We start from the raw sequence: 26,139 nt of genomic DNA on the forward strand, positions 1-26,139 counted from the left end.
AAAACGTCTCCAACATAGCACATCTCCTAGTTTCCATTCTGAGGTCAACACATCCTTGAAATACACCAGCTGATTTAATTCAGAAGTGTTTTTTTTTTTTCTATTATTCAATGTCTCTCTGCTGCCATTGTTCCTTTCTCATTAGCATTAAGAAAATTCAAGGTTAATAAAGCATTATGCAATCTATTTCTGGGGGTATTTTCCATCCTTTCTGTTTGTTTAACATATCCTTTACAGTTCAATTTCATCTTTCTATAACTGCCTGACCTGTAGGGTTGTTTGGTAGACCTGTAATATGCTTTATATTACAATAAGCAAAAACCTGTTTCATTTTCTTAGGGACATATGCTGGACCATTGTCTGTCTTTATTTGTGCAGGTATACCCATAATGATCATAATTTCTAGTAAATGCGTGATTATTGAATCAGCCTTTTCCAGTTGCCTATTGAAAACCGAATAGGTGTCAATGGTGTGGTACACATACTTTAATTTTCCAAATTCTATGAAGTGGAACACAGCCATCTGCCAGATTTTATTCCTTTGAATACCCTTTGGGCTACTCCCTGCAGGTAGTGGTGTTTGGTTATAGAAAGAAAAAATAGAACATCTTATAATCTCCTTAGCTTGTTGCCAAGTAATAGGGAACTCTTTCTTTAAACCTTTGCTATTGACATGATGTTTTTTAAGAAATTCTGAGGTCTTCAGCACATTTCCAATAAATAATCAATCAGTTACTGCATTACCTTGTGCTGGAGGACCTGACAGACTCGTATGGGATCAGATGTTTGTTATGTATATGGGACAAAGCAAATTCCTGATTATATCTTGAACCTAGATGAATAATGAAGTCAATTCTGTATCATCTGGTATAAATTCAGTGGTTTCGATATGCAAAACAACTCTTTCTGCATATTGTGAATCAGTAACTATATTGAGAGGTTCTTAAAATCCCTTAGTACCATTGAGAATATCATAGAATTTTGACTTTTGGACAAATTGCAAGGGTTTTGCTCTACTTATATCTTCTGATTTTTAACCTGCCTTTCCTGATTTTTTTTTTTTGCTTCAATATAGACTGTACAGGCTCCAGTTATTGGTGTGTCACGTGCAATGCGGAGAAGGATCCAAGTAGCTCTCTTTATAAGGTTAATTCTATAAATTTTGGGATAGTTGCTCTTAATCTCTCCAAAAAAAAAAAAAAAAAAAAAAGATAGCACAAGCTTTTTGCCAGGGTTCATTGTTTTCCCTTAATTTTTTAATTTCATCAGTAGTAAAAGGTAAAGTAAAGTAGTAAAATCTCTGCTGGGTCTATTCCTGCTCGTTGATGAAGTCCCAATTTTCCTTTTGTAATTAATTCAGAGACTTTTTCCACATAAGTTTTTAGTTTTTTACTCAGTTTATGTGGTAAAAAGATCCATTTTAAGATAATATCTTCCCTGTGCATTAAAATTCCTATAGGGGAAATTTTGGAGGGCAATATGACCAGAATAAAGTTAAGATTCTGATCCACTCGTTCCACATGTGCCTTCTGTAATTTCTCTTCAAGCACAGTTAATTCTTTCTCAACTTCATTATTTAAGTCTTGGTCACCATCTAAGGTTTTGTTTAAATGAATTATTAGATCAGGTGTTATCCCAACAGTGGGTCATAGATTGGAAATGTCTCCTAACAATCTTGAAAGTCATTAAGAGTCTGCAATTGATCTCTCCTAATTTGCTCTTTTTGTGTTCTAGTTTTCTGTAAAACTATTTTATAACCTAAGTCATTGACTGACTCTCCTTTCTGTATTTTTTCAGGAGCAATTCATAATCCCCGTTTAGGCAAAACCATATTTACTTCTTCAGGCGTTCTTTCTTAAGTATCTACATTTGAATCAGATAGCAAATTGTCATCCATGTATAGTACATGAGACCACACACACAGTGGGCCGGTATCTTAAAGGCTATTGGTTGAAGGAGTTCTCACAGCAGGAAGGGATATATTTATGTGATTTTCATATTACTTAAGCTGGAGCACATTTTTTGAGATTGTGTTTGTTACAACTGAGTCATTGTCATCTCATCTCACAGCCTGGAATGAAAGGATACAACCATAACATAGAGTATTAGAGGAAAAAGACATTATTTTAATTTTTTTCTACATAAACTGTATGAAATGATTAGTTGATCTTCTGCTTCACAGTGGGCACCGAGAAGTGGGTGACTTAGTCACCCACCCCTGGGTGGTAAACCAATACTTTTAAGAACCCAATGAGGTCTGGAACAGACCAGGATGGATGTAACCATCATCCCCTCTTCATTGATAGGGAATCAGCAGGGGCAGATGGAAGCAGGCACCAAGCATGCAGAGCCCCTGTTGTATTTCCCTAGCCTCTGGCCTGGCACTGTGTTAGTAGAGCATTGCTGAGCTCCTTGACTACTTGCCATCCCTTGATATCACACTCCCCTTTTTAAAAACCAGCTTATTTAATTTTGCTGAGGAGGATGGATCATGCTCTTGTCCATGAGTAGATACTGAACCTGTAATCTGAAATAACAGAGTGTGTTTTTATAGCTTCTCTTCTGGCAGAAATGAGTACCACAGGAGCACATGTTAAGACTAGTTTTGTATCGAAGCTTCATAAAGTAGCCTCAAAGAAAGACCTAGACTGATCTCACACTCATGGCTGTTGTCAGTCAGCGACCATTTGCTCTGTCTTAGGCCTAGATTTATAGAGTAAACAGAAATGAGCAAATCAAGTTCTCCTGAGTCTGATTCTTTAAGAAGCTCTTCCTGAGACCTGTAAGAGAATGGCTTCCTAAGTTGTCTCAGAGCCTGGGTTTAGAATCTGTTTGCTTTCTCCATGGCACCTTGCAGACCTGAGGGAGGGCACGATGATTGCCCTCTGGACCTCTGCCACATTCCCAGCTCCACTGTTGATTCGTTTTGGAGATGTTTTCTGTATAGTTTCACTTTCAAAAACAAGAAAAGGTACCTCTGCTTTTCTTAAATAATAGTTTTTGACAGAGGTTTCTCTCCTGCCCAATCTCCCAATCTCACAGCTCTTCATTCCCAAAGAAACACACAGAGGTCTACATTAATTATAAACTGGTCAGGCTTCTTTTTTTTTTTTTTTTTTTTTTAATTTCCACCTCCTCCCATTTCCCTCCCCCTCCCCCCATGGTCAGGCTTCTTATTAACTCTTACAGCCTACATTAACCCATAATTCTTGTCTGTGTTAGCCACGTGGCTTGGTACTTTTTATCAGCAAGGCATTATCATCTTGCTTCCTCTGACGACTGCAGACTGTGTCTTTCCTTGAAGGCGAAGGCATAAGTAACAAACAATCCCACGCTAGTTTGGAATTATGATTAATATAATGGTTATTTATTTAAAGGGGAAAAACTTACAGATCACCGTCCCAGACAACAGCCCTCTGCACAATCAGGAAGGGAGTCTAGTCGCCCGAAGCGGAGCAGGAAGTAAGAGAGAGCGAGGAGGGAAGTGGCCGCTTTTTTAAAGAGAGAGAGACCACGCCCCAATGGGCTGTTATCTCAGCAGCTATTGGCTGGAGGAGCAGAAGGACCTCCTGCAACATTTCCTCTTCCCAGAATCCTCCTGTTCTCATCGCCCTGCCTCTACTTCCTGCCTGGCTGCCCCTCCCCCCAATACTTCTTGCCTCACTGCTGGGCAATCAGCATTTTAATAAAGCAATACAACTGACAAATCTTTACAGGATACAAGATCATTGTCTTACAGCATATAGTGATTTTTATTTATATAAAACCATAATCTTATTCTCTTTATTGTATTATTTTTTTTGTTTGTGTGTGTGTACACACATGAGCTCCATTTGGCACATGTGAACTCAGGGACAACTTACAGGAGTCAGTTCTTTCCTTCCACCATGTGGGGTCCAGGGAGTGGACTGTGGTCATCAGACTTGGCAGTAAGAACTTTTACCCACTGAGCCATCTTATTGCCTCCACTTTATTTTAATGGTTTTATTATTTCTGCTTCTTGCTAGCATTCACTTTGTGTTGTAACTCTCTGCCAGTATAAACAAAGATGATCATTTAACATGAAGAAATTCTACACATTTGTTCCTGAATTTTAATCATCCTGAAATATGGACTAGAATGAGTGCTGTGCCGCCCATTATCTAGGAAAGTAAGAACTCATCACTGACTAAGCATTTTCATCTGTTGACATTTACATATTCTTAGCGTATGGTAGAAACTGTAACATAGAGATTTGAACAAAAGAAATACATTTGTGATGTAATTAAAAGGTAACTAAACTAAGTAATTAAAAGGTAACTAAACTAAGGGAATATTTACATTGCATCAGCAAGACATTTGACAGCTGGTCACTCAACACTTCATCAGTAGGCTTTATTATAACAAGATTTTTGGCTACAAATTGTGCGTTTTTGCCATCTTTGTTATGGTTTTAGACCATATGGCTTCATTTTCCTTCATGCTAATGTGTTTTCCTCCAGCCCTCGTCTCCCATCCTGTTGACCTGGCTAGTGTTACCCCTCTGGGGAGTTACTAGCAAATGAGGGACATACAGGCTAGGTGTATATGAAGTATAACAGAAAATGAATAAGAGCTCACCTCCAAAGTGTTTGCATGCTGTCATTGTATTTTTTGGTAACAATTCTATTTTGTGATGAATTCTTAGTGCCAGTACGTTAATTAGAGTGAGTCTTTAACAGGAAGGTTCTACACTTCTCTAGAAAGACAGTGATGAGCATGTAACGTGAATGAAGTATGTTGACATTAATTGTCCACTCTGACCAAGTGAGACAAGTCGGCTAATAGAACCACCTAGCATCTACTTCAGAACTTATTTTAAAAGTTATTTTAATGATATTTGTGGATCAAAGCCAAGTGTTGTCGTGTGAAGCATGATTTCATCAACATGGAATGACTGGTTTCTAAATTAATGTTGTTCACCGTTCAACTGCAAGTGTTCTTATGCTTGTGGTGTGTGTGTGTGTGTGTGTGTGAGAGAGAGAGAGAGAGAGAGAGAGAGAGAGAGAGAGAGAGAGAGATTTGTTATTAAAAATAAAGTTAGCAACCAGGAAAGCATGAAGCTCAGTAATGTACAAGATAAAATTTATCCTGTAAATATACCTTGGGTGTCTTGTGGCAAGAATCTTTTGATGACTTTCTTCATTTTAATTGGACATGAGTATATTCTAGAATAGAATGGAATAAAACTGCAGTCCTAATTTTGTTGAGTCTACACTTGATAAAAGAAAAACAGTAGAGACAGCTTATTTGAATTTTATGTTTGCTGAGGTCACTGAGTGAAAGGACTCCAAAGGGCTAAAATGTTCCCATTTTCCATCTTAAGTAGACTTAAGAGTAGCCTCCACTTAGTAGAATTTATCTTGAGACCCATTGTTACTTGAATACCTCCAGACAAAATATGTTCTCAAATATAAATGTACCTGAAGAAGTTTTAACTATCGAAGTAGAACTTTGTTGCTCACAGACAGTTTCATGAACACAGCCTTCACCATTGATAACTTGGGATCAGAAACATTGTCTTTGAAGCTGGTTGGTAGATGAGTGAAAACACAGTTATTTTAATGTTCAGATTTTTTTTCTTTTTTCTGAGACAGGGTTTATCTCTGTAACAGCTCTAGCTGTTCACAGAGCTTGCTTTGTAGACTAGGCTGGCCTCGAACTCACAGAGATCTGCCTTCGTCCACAGGCAACTTGGAGCACATGACTTACAGGGTTTCCCGGTGTGCCATCTTGTGAGTCTGTTCTGCAGACACCTAGCTACAGACACCCCTAGGTGAACTATGCACAGTCAGTGGTACTTCCTGAGGTACTGACGCTGTGGGCCTTGAAAACTGCTGGAGATGGGGTGAGCAGAGAGGCCTGTTTACACCGATTTCAAGACCTTCCCTGAAAGTGAATAGACAATCTCTAAAAGGCTCTGACCCTTGAGTTCCCTGCCGGTGACCCTGCCAGACCAGGGAGGATTACACAGTAATTTTGCTGCTCTTTGTCTTGGATCTCCAAAGCATTTGGAGTCTTGTCATCTCGTGGAAACAATACAGAAACTCTAAATGTCCTTGTAGGTCAGTGTCTTGTTGAGGTGGTCAATGCCTGGCCTTCTCATAACTAGAGTCTCTGGCTTCTGTATTGCAGAGTTACCGCTGCCGTCACAAAGTGTTGATGTGATTATTTCTGACATTCCATTTGGGAAAAAATTCAAGTTGGGAAAAGACATCAAAAGCATTCTACAAGAAATGGAAAGGTAAGTTGTTGAATTTATTTCCATAATTTTTTTTTTAGCTATAGGCCATTTAGTCAAACTAATCATTGCCCTTAAGTTTGTTCACAGTGGAGTAATGTCCCAAAATTTTGATGTTTAATTTTCTATTTTTTATTCATTTTACATATCAACCACAGTTTTCCCTCCTACACCTCTTCTCATTACTCCTCTCCCCCCCCGAAACTAGCCCCCATTCACCCCTCCAAAAGGGTAGGGTATTCTGTGGGGAGTCAACAAAGCCTGGCACGTTAAGTTGAGGCAGGATCACATGTGCCCCCCCACACACACACATAAATCAAGGCCAAGCCATGTTGTAATAGGAGCGGCGGGCTACGACGTTCCTGGCACCCGGCCGCCAACAGGGCTAGCTTTACCCGAAATAATTACACAGAAACTGTATTCTTTTAAACACTGCTTGGCCCATTAGTTTTAACCTCGTATTGGCTAGCTCTTACATATTGATCTAACCCATTTCTAATATTCTGTGTAGCACCATGAGCTGGCTTACCAGGAAAGATCTTAACCTGCGTTTGTCTGGAGTGGGAGAATCATGGCGACTGCCTGACTCGGCTTCTTTCTCCCAGCATTCTGTTCTGTCTACTCCACCCACCTAATTTTCTGTCCTATTAAAGGCCAATCAGTTTTCTTTATTAACCAATGAAACAACAGATAGAAAGATGACACTCCTCCATCATTTCTCCTTTTTCTGTTTAAACAAAAAGGAAGGCTTTCATTTTAACATAGTAAAATTACATATAACAAAACAGTTATCAAGCAAGAATTACAGTTACAATATTTATATCTACTTTATCTTTTATCATAACTAAGGAAAACTATTGACCCTCCTCCATCAAAGCCAGGCATCCCACCATAGGGAATGGGCTCCAAAAAGCCAGATCATGCACCAGGGATAGAGCCTGGTTCCACTGCCAGGAGCCTTTCAGACAGACCAGGCTATACAGCTGTTGCTCACATGCAGAGGGCCTAGTTTGGTCCCACGCAGGCTCCACAACTGTTGGTCTAGAGTTCATGTGTTCCCAGGACTTGGTTCAATTGTTTGTAGTTTTCCCCATCATGACCTTGACCTCCCCTTGCTCATACAATTCCTTCCCCCTCTCTGCGACTGGACTCCTGGTGCTCTACCTAGTGCTTGGCCTTGGCTCTCTGCATCTGCTTCTAACAGTTACTAGATGAAGGCTCTATGATGACAGGGTATTCACCCATCTCAGTACAGGGGAAGACCAGTTCAGGCACCCTCTCTACTATTGCCAGGAGTCTTAGCTGGGGTCATCCTTGTGGATTCCTGGGAATTTCCATAGCCCCAGGTTTCTCCCCAATCCTATTTTCCCTTCCTGGGCAGTCCATGTGTCTGTCCTTCTTAGGGTCTTTCTTGTTGCCAAGCTTTTCTGGAGCTGTAGATTGTAAGATGATTATCCTTTGCTTTACATCTAATATCCTCTTATGAGTGAGTACATACCATGTTTGTCTGAGTCTGGTTTACCTCACTCAGGATGATTTTTTTAGTTCAATTCATTTGCCTGTAAATTTCATAATGTCTTCGTTTTTTATAGCTGAGTAATACCACCTTATGTAAATTTATCACATTTTCTTTATCCATTCTTGGGTGAGGGGTATCTAGGGTGTTTTCAGGTTCTGGCTATTACAAATAATGCTACTGTGAACATAGTTGAGCAAATGTCTTATATGATTGATCATCCTTTGGGTATATGCCCAAGACTGGTGTCACTGGTTCTTGAGGTAGATTGATTCCCAGTTTTCTGAGAAACCACTATACTGCTTTCCAAAGATACCAGTTTGCATGCCCACTAGCAGTGGAGGAGTGCTCGTTCCCCTTACTCCAAATCCTCTCCAGCATGAGCTGTGCCTAGTGTTTTGATCTTAGCCATTCTGACAAGTGTAAGATGGTATCTTAGAGTTGTTTTGATTTGCATTTCCATGATAACTAAGGATGTTGAGCAATTTTTTAAATGTCTTTCAGCCATTTGAGATTCTTCTATTGCGACTTCTCTGTTTAAATCTGTACCCCACTTTTAAATTGAATTATTTGGTATTTTGATGTCTATCTTTATATATTTTAGAGATTAGCACTCTGTCAGATGTGGGGTTGGTGAAGGTCTTTTTCTATTCTGTAGGCTTTCATTTTGTCTTATTTACTGTGTCTTTTGCCTTACAGAAGCTTTTCAGTTTCAGGAGGTGCCATTTATTGATTGTTTCTCTCAGGGTCTGTGCTGATGCTATTATATTTAGGAAGTGGTCTCCTGTGCCAGTGCATTCGAAACTACCTCCCACTTTCTCTTCATCAGGTTCAGTGTATCTGGATTTATGTTGAGGTCTTTGATCCACTTGGACTTGAGTTTTCTGCATGGTGATCAATATGAATCTATTTGCAATCTTCTACATGTTGACATCCAGTTATGCCAACACCATTTGTTAAATATGCTTTTTTTTTCCATTGTATAATTTTATCTTCTTTGTCAAAAATCAGGTGTTCATAGGTGTGTGGATTAATGTCAGCATCTTCAATTCATTTCCATTGTTCCACGTGTCTGTTTTTATGCCAATACCAGGCTGTTTTCATTATTATAGCTCTATAGTAGAGCTTGAAGTCAAGGATGGTGATGCCTCCAGAAGTTCCTTTCTTGTCCAGGATTGTTTTGGCTATCCTGGGTTTGTTTTACCGTATGAAGTTGAATGTTGTTCTTTCAAGGTCTGTGAAGAATTGTGTTGGGATTTTGATGGGGATTACATTGAATCTGTAGATTGCTTTTGGTAAGATTGCCATTTTTATTTTGTTGATTCTACCTATCCAAGAGCATGGGAAATCTTTCTATTTTTCTGATGTCCTCTTTAATTTTTTTCTTCAAAGACTTAAAGTTCTTGTCAAACAGGTCTTTCACTTCTTTGGTTAGCATTACCCCAAGATTATTTTATTTGTGGTTATTATGAATGGTGATGTTTCTCAGATTTATTTCTCAACTCCTTTATCATATGTATTTAGGAAGGCTCTTGATTTGAATTTTTTGAATTCATCTGTATCCCGCCACATTACTGAAGGTATTTATCAGCTGTAAGAGTTCCCTTGTAGAATTTTTGGGGTATATATACTATCATATCATCTGCAGATAGCAAAAGTTTGGCTTCTTCCTTTTCAATTTGTATCCCCTTGATCTCCTTTTGTTGTCTTACTGCTCTAGCTAGAACTTTGAGTACTATGTTGAATAGATATGGAGATAGTGGACAACCTTGTTTTGTTCCTGATTTTAGTAGAATCACTTTGAGTTTCTCTCCATTTAATTTGATGTTGGCTATCAGCTTGTTGTATATTACTTTTTATTATGTTTAGATACTTTCCTTGTATCCTTGATCTCTCCAAGTCCTTTATCATGAAGTGGTGTTGGAATTTGTCAAAAGCTATTTCGACATCTAATGAAATGATCATCTAGTTTTTTTTTTCTTTCAGTGTGTTAATATGGTGGATTCCATTGACAGATTTTCATATGTTGAAAATCCGCACATCTCTGGAATAAAGCCAACTTGATCATGGTGGATGATTTTTTTTTTTTGGTGTGTTCTTGAATTCTGTTTACCAGTATTTTATTGAGTATTTTTGCATTAATATACATAAGGGATATTGGTCTGTAAGTCTCTTCCTTGTTGAGTCCTTTTGCAATTTGCAAATTGGGGTAACTGTAGCCCTGTAAAAAGAGTTGGCAGTTTTCCTTCTATTTCGATTATGTGGAACAATTTGTAGAATATAGGTGTTAGCTCTTCTTTGAAGTTCTGGTAGAATTCTGCGCTGAAACCATCCATCCCTGGGCTTTTTTTGGTTAGGAGACTTTTGATGACTGCTTTTATTTCCTTATGGGTTATAAATCTATTTAAATTGTTTATCTGGTCATCATTTAATTTTGGTATGTGGTACCTATCCCATTTCTTTTAGATTTTCCAAATTTGTGGAGTACAGGTTTTTGAAGTATGACCTAATGATTCTCTGGATTTCCACAGTGTCTGTTATATTCCCCTTTTTGTTTCTGATTTTGTTAATTTGGATATTCCCTCTCTGCCTTTTGGTTAGTTTGGATAAGAGTTTGTCTAGTTGATTTTCTTGAAGAACCAACTTTTTGTTTAATTGATTCTTTATACTGTTTTCTTTATTTTTATTTTATTGATTTCAGCCCTCAATATGATTATTTCCAATCGTCTACTCCTTCTTGGTGAGTCTGCTTCTTTTTGTTCTAGAGTTTTCAGGTGTTTTGTTTAGTCACTGATGTGAGCTTTCTCTGTTTTCTTTATGTGGGCATTTAGTGCTATGAACTTTCCTCTTAGTACTGCTTTCATAGTGTCCCATATATTTGGGTATGCTGAGCCTTCATTTTCATTGAATTCTAGAAAGTCTTTAATTTTTTTTTTCTTATTTCTTCTTTGGCCCAAGGGTGATTCAGTTGAGTATTGTTCAATTTCCATGAATTTGTGGGCTTTCTGAAATTAGTGTTGTTGTTGAATTCTAACTTTAATTCATGATGATCCGATAAGATAATAGGGGGTTATTTTAGTTGGGGTTTTTGTTGTTGTTGTTGTTAATGTTTGTTTGTTTATCTGTTGAAATTTGCTCTATGGTCAATTTTCAAGAAGGTTCCATGAGGTGCTGAGAAGAAGGTATATTCTTTTGTGTTTGGGTGAGCTGTTCTATAGATGTCTGTTAAGTCCATTTGAGTCATGACATCTGTTAGTTTTCTTATTTCTCTGTTAAGTTTCTGTCTGGCAGACCTGTCCATTGGTGAGAGTGGGGTGTTGAAGTCTCCTATTATTAGTGTGTGGAGTTTGATGTGCGATTTAAGCTTTAGTAATGTTTCTTTTACGTATGTGGATGCTCTTGTATTTGAGACTTCATTTTGATGGATTTTTCTTGTGATGTGTATGAAGTGTCCTTCTCCATCTCTTCTGAGTGATTTTAGTGTGGAGTCTATTTTGTTAGGATAGTACACTTACTTGTTTCTTAGGTCCAACCTTTTCCCAACCCTTTACTCTGAAGTAATGTCTGTCTTTGAGGTTGAGGTGTGTTGTTTTTCATATGCAGCAAAAGGATGAATCCTGTTTTCATATCCATTCTGTTAGCATGTGTATTTTTATACACAAATGGAGTTCATTGATATTAAGAGATGTTAAAGATCAGTGATTGTTAGTTCCTCTTATTTTTGTTTTTTTTTGGTGGTGGTATTGTGTGTGTGTTTTCCTTTGGGATTTGCTGGTGTGGTATTATCTAATGCCTGTGTTTTTGTGGGTGCAGCTAACTTTCATGGGTTGGAATTTCCCTTCTAGTGCTTTCTGTATGATTAGATTTGTGGATAGGTATTGTTTAAATCTTGCTTTGTCATAGAATATCTTGTTTTCTCTGTCTATGGTGATTCAAAGTTTTGCTGGGTATAGTAGTCTGTGCTGACATCCATGGTCTCTTAGTGTCTACATAACACCTGTCCAGGACCTTCAGGCTTTCAGAGTCTCTATTAAGAAGCTGGGTGTTATTCTGATGGGTCTGCCTGTATATGTTACTTGGCCTTTTTTCTTGTAGCTCTTAATGTTCTTTCTTTATTCTGTATGTTTAGTGGTTTGATTGTTATGTGGCAAGGAGATTTTTCTTTATTTTTTTTATTTTTTAGTCCAATCTAGTTGGTGTTCTGTAAGCATCTTCTATCTTCATAGGCATTTCTTTCTCTCTCTCTCTTTTTTTTTCAAATGTCTTCCCATTTTATTTATTTATTTATTTATTAAAGATTTCTGCCTCCTCGCCACCGCCTCCCATTTCCCTCCCCCTCCCCCATCAAGTCCCCCTCCCTCGTCAGCCCAAAGAGCAATCAGGGTTCCCTGCCCTGTGCGAAGACCAAGGACCACCCACCTCCATCCAGGTCTAGTAAGGTGAGAATCCAAACTGCCTAGGCTCCCACAAAGCCAGTACGTGCAGTAGGATCAAAAACCCATTGCCATTGTTCTTGAGTTCTCAGTAGTCCTCATTGTCCGCTATGTTCTGCGAGTCCGGTTTTATCCCATGCTTTTTCAGACCCAGGCCAGCTGGCCTTGGTGAGTTCCCGATAGAACATCCCCATTGTCTCAGTGTGTGGGTGCACCCCTCGCGGTCCTGAGTTCCTTGCTCGTGCTCTCTCTCCTGCTCCTGATTTGGACCTTGAGATTTCAATCCGATGCTTCAATGTGGGTCTCTGTCTCTGTCTCCTTTCATCGCCTGATGAAGGTTAATATTCAGGAGGATGCTTTTATGTTTTTCTTTGGGTTCACCTTCTTATTTAGGTTCTCTAGGATCACAAATTAAAGGCTCAATGTCCTTTATTTATGTCTAGAAACCAAATATGAGTGAGTACATCCCATGTTCCTCTTTTTGGGTCTGGCTTACCTCACTCAGGATAGTGTTCTCTATTTCCGTCCATTTGTATGCAAAATCCAAGAAGTCATTGTTTTTTACTGCTGAGTAGTACTCTAATATGCATATACTCCATACTTTCTTCATCCATTCTTCCATTGAAGGGCATCTAGGTTGTTTCCAGATTTTGGCTATTACAAACAATGCTGCTATGAACATAGTTGAGCATATACTTTTGTTGCATGATAGGGCATCTCTTGGGTATATTCCCAAGAGTGGTATTGCTGCATCCAGGGGTAGGTTGATCCCAAATTTCCTGAGAAACCATCATATTGCTTTCCAAAGTGGTTGCACAAGAATAAGGAAGCAGAGAGGGAAATCAGAGAAGCATCACCTTTCACGATAGCCACAAATAGCATAATATATCTTGGGGTAACTCTGACCAAGGAAGTAAAAGATCTATTTGACAAGAACTTTAAGTCTTTGAAGAAAGAAATTGAAGAGGACACCAGAAAATGGAAGGATCTCCCTTGCTCTTGGATTGGGAGGATCAACATAGTAAAAATGGCAATTCTACCAAAAGCAATCTATAGACTCAATGCAGTCCCCATCAATATCCCATCAAAATTCTTCACAGATCTGGAAAATACAATAATCAACTTTATACGGAAAAACAAAAACCTCTCTCTCTTTTTTTTAAAGATTTATTTATCCACTATGTATACAGTATTCTGTCTGCATATATGCCTGCAGACCAGAAGAGGGCACCAGATCTTGCTATAGATAGTTGTGAGCCACCATGTGGTTGCTGGGAATTGAACTCAGGACCTCTGGAACAGCAGGCAGTGCTCTTAACCTCTGGCCCATCTCTCCAGCTCCGGCATTTCTTTAGGCTGAAAAAGTTTCTTCTGTGATTTTGTTGAGTACATTTTCTGTGCCTTTGAGCTGGTATTCTTCTTCTGTCTTAGGTTTGGCCTTTTCATAGTGTCCAGCTGGAAGACCAGTCACTCACCTCTTGGTTCAATCGCTGCAGGCAGTGTCTGTGTCTCAGGGAGCCACTGCGGTCACAGGGGATGTATGGGTTTTAGTGTTTAATTTTCTAAAAGTTAAAAATTTTAAACTATGTTTTCTGTGTCTTCTTATACCATTAATTTTATTGAGAAAAAATGACTTTTGCTCCAGTTACCAATGTATCCTTCTAATCCTCCCAATCATGCATCCTCAAGGTCAGACTCCACACTCTATAATGAGGAACTGGGGCCCAGAAAGATGAACCTGTGCCTGATGGCAGAGCTGCTGAACCACGGGCCAGAATGGGAGGGGCAGGACCATTGCCAGCAGGAAGTGAAAATGCAGAATATTCTCCATACCAAGCTTTCCAGTGTTGATCTCAGAATATCATTTAACAGAAGTATTTTGTGGAGAGGTTCAGTGAGACCCAGATAAACATTTTCCAGTCATTTATATTGATACAGGAATAAGTAGACAAAAATAAGGTAATCCCTTATTTTTGGTCCATGTCAGCTGGACATTTGATGGACCTGAACAACATGAATGCTATGAGCCTGCCAGGGAATAATATGTCACCAGCTAAGGATGTATTTGGGGAGGAGAAAATTCAGTGTCGAGGCTAACATTCCTTGAGGGAGTCATAGCCTGGCCCGAGCTCTAAGCCTGCCTGTTAGGCGTTTCACTGCCTCTTGTCAACTGGGTGCATCATGTTTCTCATTTGCGTGTGTGCATGTGTGTTTGTTCACGTCTCTGGTGATGTCTTTCTGAGTCACTCTCCACACAGTTTTTGGACATAGATTCTCTGAACACAGAGCTCTCAGAATCAGCTTGACTGCGACCAGCAAGCCCCAGGAGTTTCTGCCTCACCAACCCCTGTGCTAGGATCTCCGGCACACACCACCTCATCTGTTCCTCTGCATGAGTGCTTGGGATTTGACCTTGGGTCCTCATGTTTGTGTGGCAAGCACTTTACTTACTAGACCCTCTCTTGCGTCCCAGCCAGTGACCCCCTGTAGTATAGCACACCTACCTTTGCAGTGCCGATGCTCCCATGTGAGGTGGGGGTCTGGAATGACAGCTCTGACCTCCGCGTGGGTGTGCCGTGGCATGTGGGTGCATAAACATAGATGAACGAAATAAATTTTAAAGAAGAGCCAAACCACTCCCTGTGCCTGGGTCCCTGGTCCCACCTCACTCAAAACAGCGTGTGATACAGGCATCTCTTGAATATCCCCAGAGCCAATATTAATTCCCCTCTCGTCACACCCTGACTTCCTGTTACAGTCATTGCAGGAGCATTTTTAAAACACTATTGCCCATCCCCCACTATTGTCCACATTTCTAATTTAATTTAGGATTGGGCCTGGGTATGTTTCTTACAAGCTGCCAGTGTGATTCTTTTGTACTGCCCGGGCTCAGAAGTGCGGCCTGCGAACCTAACTAGGTGGGAGGTGGGGTTGCAGAAAGCAGCTTCTGTGGAAGTGAGATAGTAATGGATGTGCCTGCCTGCCCACCGTCAGTCAGTTTAAATGTTTACACAGAGTCAGAAAGATGAGTATTCAAGATTTCCTGCATGGATAAGAATGCATTTGAATATAAGGGGTTTCCCTTCTTTGCCCAGCTTCCTTGCTACCTGCGCCCAGCCTTTGTGACCTGACTTTAGACTGCCGTGGTTTTAGGTTCCTATAGACAACAGCAGTGCCTGAGAGCACAGCCTCAGAAAGCAAACGACTGAATCCAGTCTGGGTTTTGTTACTCCGTAATTCCTCTGGCATAAGCGGACTGCTGACCACTTCCTATCTAATTTTGTTATCATAATACATACCTTCAAGTATTGTCCGGAGATTCTGTGGATCTAAAGGTCTCAGAACAGCTCTCAGCACTGCACAGTGCTTGGCACCTTAGCTCCTACCCAGACTTTCTCGCATAAGCCACTTCTTGGAAAGTAAGCAGGGATATATATTCATAGTTAAATACATATAGCTTGTCTCTCAATAATTCAGGGGTGTTTATAGGTGTAGACATCCAAAAATCAAAAGAAGATTTGTGTTAGTAAAATTAAGGGGAAAGGCGCTTAGTAAACCTACTTGTAATGGCAGTGGAAATAGATGGCTCCGTTTGTCACACAAATGCAGCCCCCAAGAAGGAATATGGATTCCTGTGATGGCTTGAGCTGTGCGTGCTGCCCAGTTAACCATTTCATCAGGACAGAGCAGTTAGGAATTTGATGAACATTTGAGCTTTGTTCTAACTATTTCCATGTAAAATACATGAACAAAATTTGAAATGCACCTTGCTCGCCTTGAAGAAAGGAGAAAGCTCCGTGTGCCAAAGAAGCCTAGAATGGTCTCAGGGAAGAAGACAGTTTCCAGTAAAATTTGGAAGTCGTGAAAGAATTTTTTTAAAGGGGCCATGTTTTTATTCATGCCAATGTTCAGTGAGCAATGCAGCAGCAAGGTTACTCAATGACCAGTGAGTACACCAAGCTGCCTGAGGCAGGGGGTTGGCAGTAGGTGGTTTAGGTGGCTGAGACCTGCTGTGCTCCATGGTCCAGTGGTATCGTCATTGTTACCATCTGCCCTGGCCTCACAGGGTCCAGTGGCATCGCCATTGTTACCATCTGCCCTGGTCTCACAGGGGCACGTGTAGAAGAGAAATCTTTTCTAGGGTTTAGTACACAGTTTTCTCACCCTTTTAATGATAACATTTTAAAGATATTACCATTAATATCAGGAACCAATATACTGGCAAAGATTTTGAGCAATATTATAATTTCTGAATAGGTCTTTTGTAAGAAATTCTGTGCATGTACATGGGAAGAGGTCAGGAACACTCATCAGAGAACTTTGGGTCATCTTTTGTAATAAGTTGGTAAACACCGTGTGAAGAGTCTGGTCTTGCATATGGGCTAGAAAAGAAAGATGTTTTCTGACGTTGTCTATAAAATAGCAGTGCTGGGGTACAGACTAGAAAGGATAGTTGAAGGGTTAAATGGTATGTGATACACGGAGCATTTGAAACAGGGGCTGGCATACAGCACACACTGGGTAAGTATTAGCTGTCACCATTACTGAACACCATCACACTGCTGCTACTCTGTTACGTCTTCTTGGGATAGTTTCAGAGAGGTAACACTCCAGGGATGAAGATACTCCATATTGGTGATACTATATATAACTAGCCTGCTCTCCCGAAAGTGTTATACCAATTCCGTCATCAAGAATGTTTGTTTGTCTCAGTCTTACCATGCAGAAGCCTCAGTCTTTTCATCTTTGGTAATGAAATGAGTTAAAAGATTATGTATCATTGCCAATATTTATTTTATATGTTTGGAGATATTTGTAGTTTTCTTGTTTCTGTCTCCAGCATCCAGCCACAGTGGACCTTCTCCTACCTGGTCTGTGTAGGTGTGGCTTCTCTCCTCCATCTAGGCTGCCTCTCCCAGTCCCTTCCCCAAGAACCATAGTCTCCCCACTTTCCTCTCTTGTCTTGAGCCATTTTATCTCCCTGTTCTTTCTAAGTGACTCAGCCTTTCCTAAGATGCTTGTGAATGTCATGTGTCCTGCACTAGGTGATGAGGAAACAGCCGTGGACAGACAGGTGAGGTCGCTCCTGTCAGAGTGGCATGATGGTACACACAGCAGTGTTTCCGATCATGCTGCAGTTGGGGAATAGGACAGGATACCACCTTAGGCATAGTCAAGAGATGCTTGTGTCTCCACAGAGGTAGAGTTCTAGGGGCCTTGAGAATGAGAAAGCACACAAGGGAATGTGTGTTAAGTGGAGAGCTAGCAGAGGCAAACAGAACAAACAACAGAAGCAAACAGAAGCAGGTTATTGAGTTTGAGCAACTGAAGGAAGATCCCTGGCAAGAAGAAAGTGGATCAGCAGTGAGTCTAGAAAGGCAGGAGCAGCCGTGAGTGCCTTAGGACAGTCTAGAATTTGCCTGATGCCAAGCAAAGCAGCTACAGAGCGACCAGACATCTGTATCTCCATCTGAATGAACACCAGGGAGCAACGGTGGGAAGGGAATCAGGAGTGGAAACAAGACCCTGCTGTCCCAGCTCATTATCTCCTTACTCCTGGGCCTTCTGTCCCCAGGCTCACTGGTGGCATCTACTCTTGGCCACTTGGTGGTCCTGTGGCTTTTGACACTTAGGGCCACTTTCCCTTGGCCTCCGTGGCACCACTGTTATCCCAGTTTTCTCTAGAGTGTGTCTCCTGGCTCTCTCCCATGGTCCTTCCTTACAGGTGATGTCCCTGCTCACTGCCTTTGCGTCCCTCTTAGCCTGCTGCTACCCGAATGATCCCAGCCATTGTGGCTTTATCATTAAACCTCCTCTCTTGCCGGTCTCAGAGCCCCCATCTGTCCCTTGGCAGTTACTCAGAGTGGCATCATACTCCAGACTGAGCTCTGCTTCCTCTTTCCAGGTCCTTCACCAGGGTGAAACCACTGCCAGTGCCTCCTGTTGCTTCTACCCCACTGCCTCCCAGCCTTGACCCCTTCCTGTCACTCCCGAGCCTCATTCTCTGCCTGCTCCTGGCCCCCCTCGCTGCTGTGGTCCTTTAGTCACTCGTGCTTTTGGTACTGGCAGCACTTGAATGACTGAGGAAATAAACTCTCAAAAGTCAGAGTTTCAGGGTTTTCCCTTTATGAAGTCTTTTCTTAATCACCCCTTTGTTCATGCCCAACTCCTCCCTGGTGACTCTGCCATCGGCCTGTGCTTTCTTGAATATGCTGACTCCATAGGATGCTACCGTTCACCTTCTTCATTATACAATCATTTGTTAGAATGTGACTACAAATTACTTTGAAGCTTGCCTTTTAAGTAGAGCAAAAATAGATAATTAAAGCAGATTTGTACTAGAGATTCCATAATTACTATAATGAATATGCATTATAGAAGATGCTACCTAATTATCAAAACCCTTGTGTTTAAATAGATAAAATTAAATTTCAGATTAACAACTATTTTTAAATAAATCAGGATTGTTTGTTGTTTCAGAAGAAGGAAATACTCATTCCAATTACCATTTTTTGTCAGAGTGCTGTGTGTTGGTGGAGCCATGGTCTTGCTGCTCAGTGAGGATCACCACAGGTACCTTGGAGACTGTGGAGGCAACAGCATCCCCCTAACGTCCCAAGACAACATCGCCGACCCTGAGATGAATCCTGACAAAAGAACTGGCGCACCAGGCACAGCATCGCCTTCATGTAAAACCAGTAGCTCCCAGTGCCCAAGCAGAGTGTTGCCCTGTGGCTCCCTGGTGCCAGTGGAGTGCTTCAAAGTTAGCCTTGGAAAAACAGATGCATTCATATGTAAATATGAGAAGGTGCATGCTTCTAGACTGTCACCAGCTGGACACCATGAGCCTGGAGCTCATCGGCAGATGGCAGCCCTTCAGGAATCCCCCCATCTCCAGGATTCCTCAGAGCCCCAGAGCCCAAGTGCACAGCCTCTGCAGGTGGGTGCAGCTGAGTAAGGCCTCCCGCTCTCCAGGACTCAGTGTTCATGACAAAAAGCACTTGGTGAAGATTTTGAAGATTCTGTCTGAAAACTGCTTCATGCCAGAAATCAAACTTTTAGAAATGAGAAACCTTTTATGTGTAACTTTTTTTACATATTAAACTTGATTTTTAACCTATAATTTGCTTCTTCATTGAAATGAAAATAATTTTTATTTGCCATAATTGATGACTCATATTTTGTAAAACATCAGATAACAGTAATCTGGAATTCCTCAATATGATGAAAATGCATTTTGCTTTTTTAAAAGATTTGTTTTTGTTTCATGTCTTTGTATGCGTGTCTACCTGGGTGTAGGTGTGCCATGTGTGTAGTGTTGCTGGAGGAACAGAAGACAGCATCGTGTCCCCTAGAACTGGAGTTACAGTTGGCTGTGAGCTGTCGTGTGGGTGCTGGCAACTAAATCCAGGTCCTCAGCAAGAGCAGCAAGTGCTCTTATCCACTGAGCCATCTCTCTAGCCCCTGGAATTTGCTTTTATGAAAAAGCTTTAATGAAATTGTTCCTTACTTTCTCTGTAGAGAGTCAATGTGTTTGTTGTGTTTGTTGATTGAGAAAGGGAAATTGGAAGGTAGTGAACATACATTTTCTTATTTGACCTTTTATATACTAACTCACTTCCTGTCACATTTGACACCATTTGAGCAACCACCCTATGTTTAGGAATTTCCTGTCTGTGACTCTCATCTCCACCATAATTTGCCTTTCAAGTGGGGTCTGGTGTTTATTCTAGCTCCACCCCCATGAAGGTACTAGTGCAGGCTGTGTCTGTGTGCAGCAGCAGCAGTAGCAAGGGGGTCTTTGTCATCCCTGCCCTGGAGTTTTAGCTCCTAGGCTGGCTTTCTGGCTTTGCTGGGTGAATTTGTAATGCTGCATGCTAACCTTGAATACGTTCTGCCTTTGCTCAAACTCTAGATTGCTTGCTAGCAACTAGGATGCTAATATGGAACTAGACACTTAGGGGCAAAAGGCCCCAGAAATGTGAGTGTGCTCTTGGTTGTACAGCCTGGCTGGGTGAAAAACAGGTTATAGATAGCATTGTAACAAGCTGGTGGCGGGTCTTGGTAGTGAAACAATCCATTGCTCCTCTGCTTACCAACTACCTTGGGCTGCGTAAAGACCCTGAGGAACACCAGCTCTGTGGAGTAGCCTTTGTTAATAACAGAACTTGACAGCCCAGGAGAAGACATTCAGGTTCACATAGTCCTTCCTTCTTGAGCCAGTGCAGTGGTCTCAGCCAGGGGCAACTTTGTCTGTAGATGACGTATGGCAATGTCCTCAGACTTTCTGGCTGCCACCTTAGGAGGCAGAGAGAGAAAACTGGAGTCTAATGAATAAAAACAAGGAACTGTGAAGCATCCGGCAATGCATAGAACAGACACTCATAACAAAATGCCACCCGTGTGGAGCTGAGAAATATGGGCTTGTGAAGACCGGGGATGCTGGGATTTACCCAGGATTATGTGAAGACAGCCCCTTCTGGTCACCACTGGACTGAGGAAGCAAAAGAGCAAACTCAGAATAGGAGCCTGTGAGGTACCACGTTATATCAGTTGAATTCACAGCCTAGCTGGGTCTTGTAGGTGGAAGAAGTTAGTACATGATGAGGAGAGACCTTAGACCTGAATGGAGACCCGGATGACTCACCTCCTCAACCCCACTCAGGCTTCTGGGTGCTCCTGTTGAGCAAGCCCACATTCATTAGCAGGTGTTCTTCATGTCTTGTGGCTTCTAGGACTTCGACTGAAGACGGAACCCAGCAGCCTTGGGACCTAGGGAGAAAAGGGCTTGTGCAGCAGAACTCTGAAGATTGCTAATTGATAGACAAAAGTGGGACGGAAGGGGGTCTGTTCAATCTTAACTAAAATTTAATTTTGGGCCAAAACTAGATCTGTTGCAATTGATGCAGTTAATATAGGCCTCTGTGTCTATAATGGAATGGGGACCTGGGAAGGTATGGTGGTTTGAATAAGAATAGCCCCCATAGGACCATCTGTTTGAATGCTTAGTCATCGGGGAGTGACACTACTTGAGAAGGATTAGGAGGTGTGGTCTTATTGGAAGTATGTCACTGGGGGTGGGCTTTGAGGTTTCAAAAGCCCAAGCCAGACCCAATGGTTTTCTCTTCCTGCTACCTGTGGATCCAGGCGTACAACTCTCAGCCACCTCTCACATGACCTCCTGTATGCCATCATGATGATAATGGACTAAACCTCTGGAACTGTGAGCCAGTCCCAATTAAGAGCTTTATTTTATAAGGGCTTCCTTGGTCATGGTGTCTTATCATAGCAACAGAACACTGGCTAAGACAGAAGGGCTCTAACCATTTGAATATGTGGTCAACTGAAGCCTAAGCTTAGTAGCTTCCCTCACTACCTGAATCTGAATAGCAGAATTCAAGGTATATTGAAGAATCAAAAGCCTTATACAGGGAAGCATTGGAATAGACATATTTGCCCACCCTTCAATTCTTTCTCTCCCAAAGCCCCCCAAAATGTGTCTTCTGCTTCAGCATTGAGGGTGGAAGTATCTCTGTAGGGCTGGACTGTGGAGGTGGGGGATGTAGGATGCTGCTGTCTCAGTAGGCCTGATCTCAGTAGAGAAGATGAGCACTGTGTGAGAGAGGCAAAGAAACAGCTGTCAAGGGGACAGACACATGTGGAGTCCAGGGCCTGAGTGGTACCTTCCATGCCTTATCCCCAGGGCCGTGGGTAAGGGAGACAAAGTTAAACAGCCCTAGATGCCACTCAACACCGACGACAAGGAAGTCTATAAAGTCTCACTTCTTATGAGTAGCTGGAAAACGACAACTAAGCTCTTACTGGAACCACCGGCAAGTTATAGTTAACCAATTATAGTTGGTTATAGTTAGCTAATTCCCACAATAAGTCTTAATACTGTACATCAAGCCCTTCGAATGGAAGGAGGGAAGGGAGAACTTTCCAAGGAAAGAATTATGACCAATTAAAATAACTCACTAAGCAAAGGGGACATCTAGACCTCTCTTTCCATTGCGGGCCGACAGTGACCTCTGTTAGCCCTCATCCCTGAAGTTCTAGATGCCACTGCTGTCCACTGGTCAGTGTGAAGGCTCACGAGGCTTCAATGGTAAGTGGACCTTTGACACTAAACTGCCTCTCAGTCCTATCCTACACAATAAATACTACATACCTATTGTTGCCAAAGCCCTTGTGTTCATTGCTTCTGCTGCCACAAAATACCTGCTAAAAGCAACATAAGAACAAGTATATTGTGACTCAGGGTTTGACATTACCTACCGTCCCTTGTAACTTGGTATGGTGACAAGATCATGAAGCAGTTGGTCACAGTCTACCAGGAAACAGAAGGCAAAGCTGTTCACTTTAATTTTTCTGTTCATTCAGTCCAGGACCCCAGTCCATGAAAATGCTGTCAGCTCACATGAAGGTGGGTCTTCCCACCTAATTCAGAAACTCCCTCATGGACATTGACAGAGGTCTGTCTCCATGGTGATTCTAAACCCCATCAAACTGTCAGGATTAATCATCACAGAGCTGTTCTGAGCCTGAAGCACGTTCATGACCCAAAGCCCTAGTTGAGTTCAAACATTGGGGCGGGGGGGGGGGGGGGGCAGACATAAGAAATAAGAAACAACTGACATCATTCGTTTGCTAGGTTAGGACAGTTGTGTAACTGTGAAGATGGACAAGTTCTGGCCTGGGAGAAATGAGATTCTCTAAAGGGACACCTGTGACTCTGTCACACTGTTGGAACAATGGACCCCAAAGAAATGGAAATTTCCCCAGGAATTTACTAGGAGAAAGAGAAGACCCCAGCCAGAGGGAGAACTTGTTACACAGAATCCACAGTTCTGGCAACATGCCAGCCCACCCTACAGGATGAGACCGAAGCACAGATAATGGGTCAGGGTGGGCAGGAACACACGTTGGCCTTGGCTACTTGGTTGTGTCGATCTTTAGCATTTATCTTTGTCTTCTGGACACTAAGATGTATTTAGGGGAGTTGCTGTTTCTTTGTCTCTCTTGCCAGTGTGGCTACATTGAGTAAATGTTTCTGCTTTCCAATATTAATTTGACTATTAATTGACTTATTATTAGAGGACAGGTGGAAAAAACTGGCTTGAGGCATAGGTTGTAACCACCCAAGTTAAGCAGCAAAGTGGTTCTGGAGTAGACTAGATTTTTCTTTTTTTTTTCTTTTTCTTCTCTTAATGCATGTGTATGATGAGTGGATACTTGCATATGTATGTATGCTTGCATATGTAGGGTCTCATGTATGTCCATGCATGTAGAGGTTCAAGGTTGATGTTCTAAAGCACTCTTCAGCTTTATTCTTTTGGAGGCAAGGTCTCTCAGTCAAACCCAGACCTGAAGTTATGGCAAGTCTAGCCAGCCAGCCTGCTCTAGGGATCCCTGGTCTCTGCCTTCTGAGGCTGGAATCACCGGCCATCATACCCACTCAGAATTTACATGGGTGCTAGGATTCCAAACTTCAACCTTCTTACTTTTAGGTCCAAAGTGGCACCCCAAAATGGCAGTGCTGGTGGTGAAGGACTTTGGCTGGGTGAAGAAGGGTTGTTACTAGAAACATTTGTTTACTAGAAAAGCAAGTCCCTTTAAGGAGGTTCTTTTGTAAGAGACCAGCCTTAACCTTCCCCCAAAGGTTAACCACCTCCAGCAAGGGCACTCAATTCTCTGTCAGTCCCAACAACCAGTATCACTTTAAAGCCTTCACCCTGTTGACTCATAAAATCTGCTTGCTTTTTGGTCCTCAAGAAGCCTTTCTTTCTAAGGTGGAGTAGGCTAGTTCTATGGTTTCATTGAACCCTTGCTTGCACTTGCTTGTACTTTAAGGGCTGTGCAATCCCCCAACCCTGTATTATGTTTTTAATTACAACGGGTTTTGCTGAGATTGTGAAGTTTAAGCAAGTGTATAAAGGTGATGGAGAAATGTTCCAGGCAGGAGGAATAGGGAGGTGGTCAGGTCTGTTTCGGAGGTGGAAGAACAGCAAGGGTACCTGGAGCAGAGTGCAGAACAGCAGACCAGGATGGTGTATGTCAGAGGCATTGAGGCAAATTATAAAGGCTGGCTTTAGCACAGAACACTGAGGGCATATTTAACAACCGACAGAATCTAGCATACATGAGCGGCAAACTGTCGGAAGGAAATGGTGGAAAATTGGTTGTGTACTTGTTTGTTTGATTGTCCTCCTGCCTCTGCCTCCAGAATGTTGAGTTGTACCACACCTGACTGGCTTGGAGGGTGTTGTTGTTGTTGTTGTTGTTGTTGTTTTCAGTAACACAGGCAAGAGAAAACTAGGACATACTCCAGGATGGGTACAGTAGAAGCAGGAGGAGGTGGCCTGTCTATGCTCTAAAAGTAGACTAAACAGAATTGAGGGCATATTTGACAGCAGTGTGATGGATGACAAGGTGACAAATGACAGTAGACCTTTAGGCATGCACCTGAAGCAAGGGAGTTGCTGTCAACTGAGAGGGGGGAAGGTTGCAGAGACAGTGGGGTAGGGATAGGTTTGCGGGTATCAGAAGTTCAATTTTTAGACTAGATAGTCTAGACAGCCTAATTTCAATTTGTCTAGCCAAGACAATCCAAACTTACAAATCTAGTTTAGACTTGCTTGCTAGACGGTTTTAGACTTTCTAATTTTAAACACACATTAAACAAAGCGGAAATGTCAAATAGGCAACTGAATATTTGAATCTGTAGTTTAAGAAAAAAGGTCTCCTCTCCTCTGGAGGTACACATGAGGACACTGGGCATGTGTTTAGAGTGGCTTAAAGTTGAGTGGTGTCACCAAAGAACTAAGCATAAGATAAAAGGAACTGAGTGTGAACTCCTGGATAGATGCTGTGCCCATTTAAGCTGACTGATGGATTAGAACCTATAGTAGGAGGGTTGCATGTTTGTCCCGCCCACCCGGCTATCTTAGCCCCAAAATAACCACACAGAAACTGTATTAATTAAATCACTGCTTGGCCCATTAGCTCTAGCTTCTTATTGGCTAGGTCTTACATTTTAATTTAACCCATTTCTATTGATCTGTGTATCACCAAATGGCAGTGGCTTACTCGCAAAGCACGCCTTTCTCCAGTGGCGGCTCTATGGTGTCTCTGTCACTCCACCCTTCTTTCTCCCAATGTTCAGTTCCATCTTCCCTGCCTGTCTAAGTTCTGTCCTATCAACAGGCCAAGGCAGTTTCTTTATTCATTAACCAACAAAAGAAACACACAGACAGAAGGACCTCCCACACCAAGAACCCGCTACTGTGGAGAGAGACCAGGATGTTATAGTTCCAGACACTAACTACCTTGTCTTGGGCTAGCTTTAGACTGGAAGCAGCCACTCCTTACCCGGGTGCATCTGTGTCAGAACTTATATCCTGTGATTAATGAATACAAACCTTTGGAATCTCTTAACTTTAGTCTCCGGTGTCTACCACCTTCAAAGCTAAAGATGTCATCATACAGCATTATGGGCCTACGGAAAAGCTTTCCTCATCTTGCTGTTCCCACCTCTCGGATGTGCCCATCACGGTGTTTTAAACTTGCTTTGGTTTGTGACATCCTTTGTTCTGTAAAACTAGAAAACATCATGAAACTGCCCCCAGCATAGAATTTAGGGTACATGGGGGGTGGGGTGGGGTGTAAATCTGTGTTCCTGATCCGTGGTCACCCAAAATGGCTCCAGAATAAACTCTCTTATTTCTTTTAAGATGAGAGCTGAGAGTTTTTCATAAGCAGGGGCCCAGGCTGAGCCCTGCATTCCTCCAACACTTGCAGAGGGGCAGAGATGGAGCCACCAGGGAGGAAAGGCAAGCGTGGAAGTATGTGTACTCAGGTTATGGGGGAGTAAGGAGTCACCCTGCCTGTGAGCTAACTGACCACACGGGAAAAGGAAGGAAATCAGTCAC

General features: G+C 41.8%; 1 protein-coding gene across 2 annotated transcripts in view; it reads left to right on the forward strand.

Annotated features, from left to right (window-relative positions):
- Positions 1-19,421, forward strand: part of Thumpd2 (THUMP domain containing 2) — a 46,876-nt gene extending 27,455 nt beyond the window's left edge. For both annotated transcript variants that reach the window (XM_057789902.1, XM_057789911.1), the window contains 2 exons: positions 6,154-6,262; positions 18,728-19,421. In XM_057789902.1, the coding sequence (XP_057645885.1) occupies positions 6,154-6,262; positions 18,728-19,166 (548 nt within the window). In that variant the 3' untranslated portion in view covers positions 19,167-19,421. The remainder of the gene's footprint in view (positions 1-6,153; positions 6,263-18,727) is intronic.
- The last annotated feature ends 6,718 nt before the right edge of the window (positions 19,422-26,139 follow it).

Source organism: Chionomys nivalis, chromosome 1 (genome assembly GCF_950005125.1).
Source record: "Chionomys nivalis chromosome 1, mChiNiv1.1, whole genome shotgun sequence".
In the NCBI taxonomy this organism is placed as follows: Eukaryota; Metazoa; Chordata; class Mammalia; order Rodentia; family Cricetidae; genus Chionomys; species Chionomys nivalis.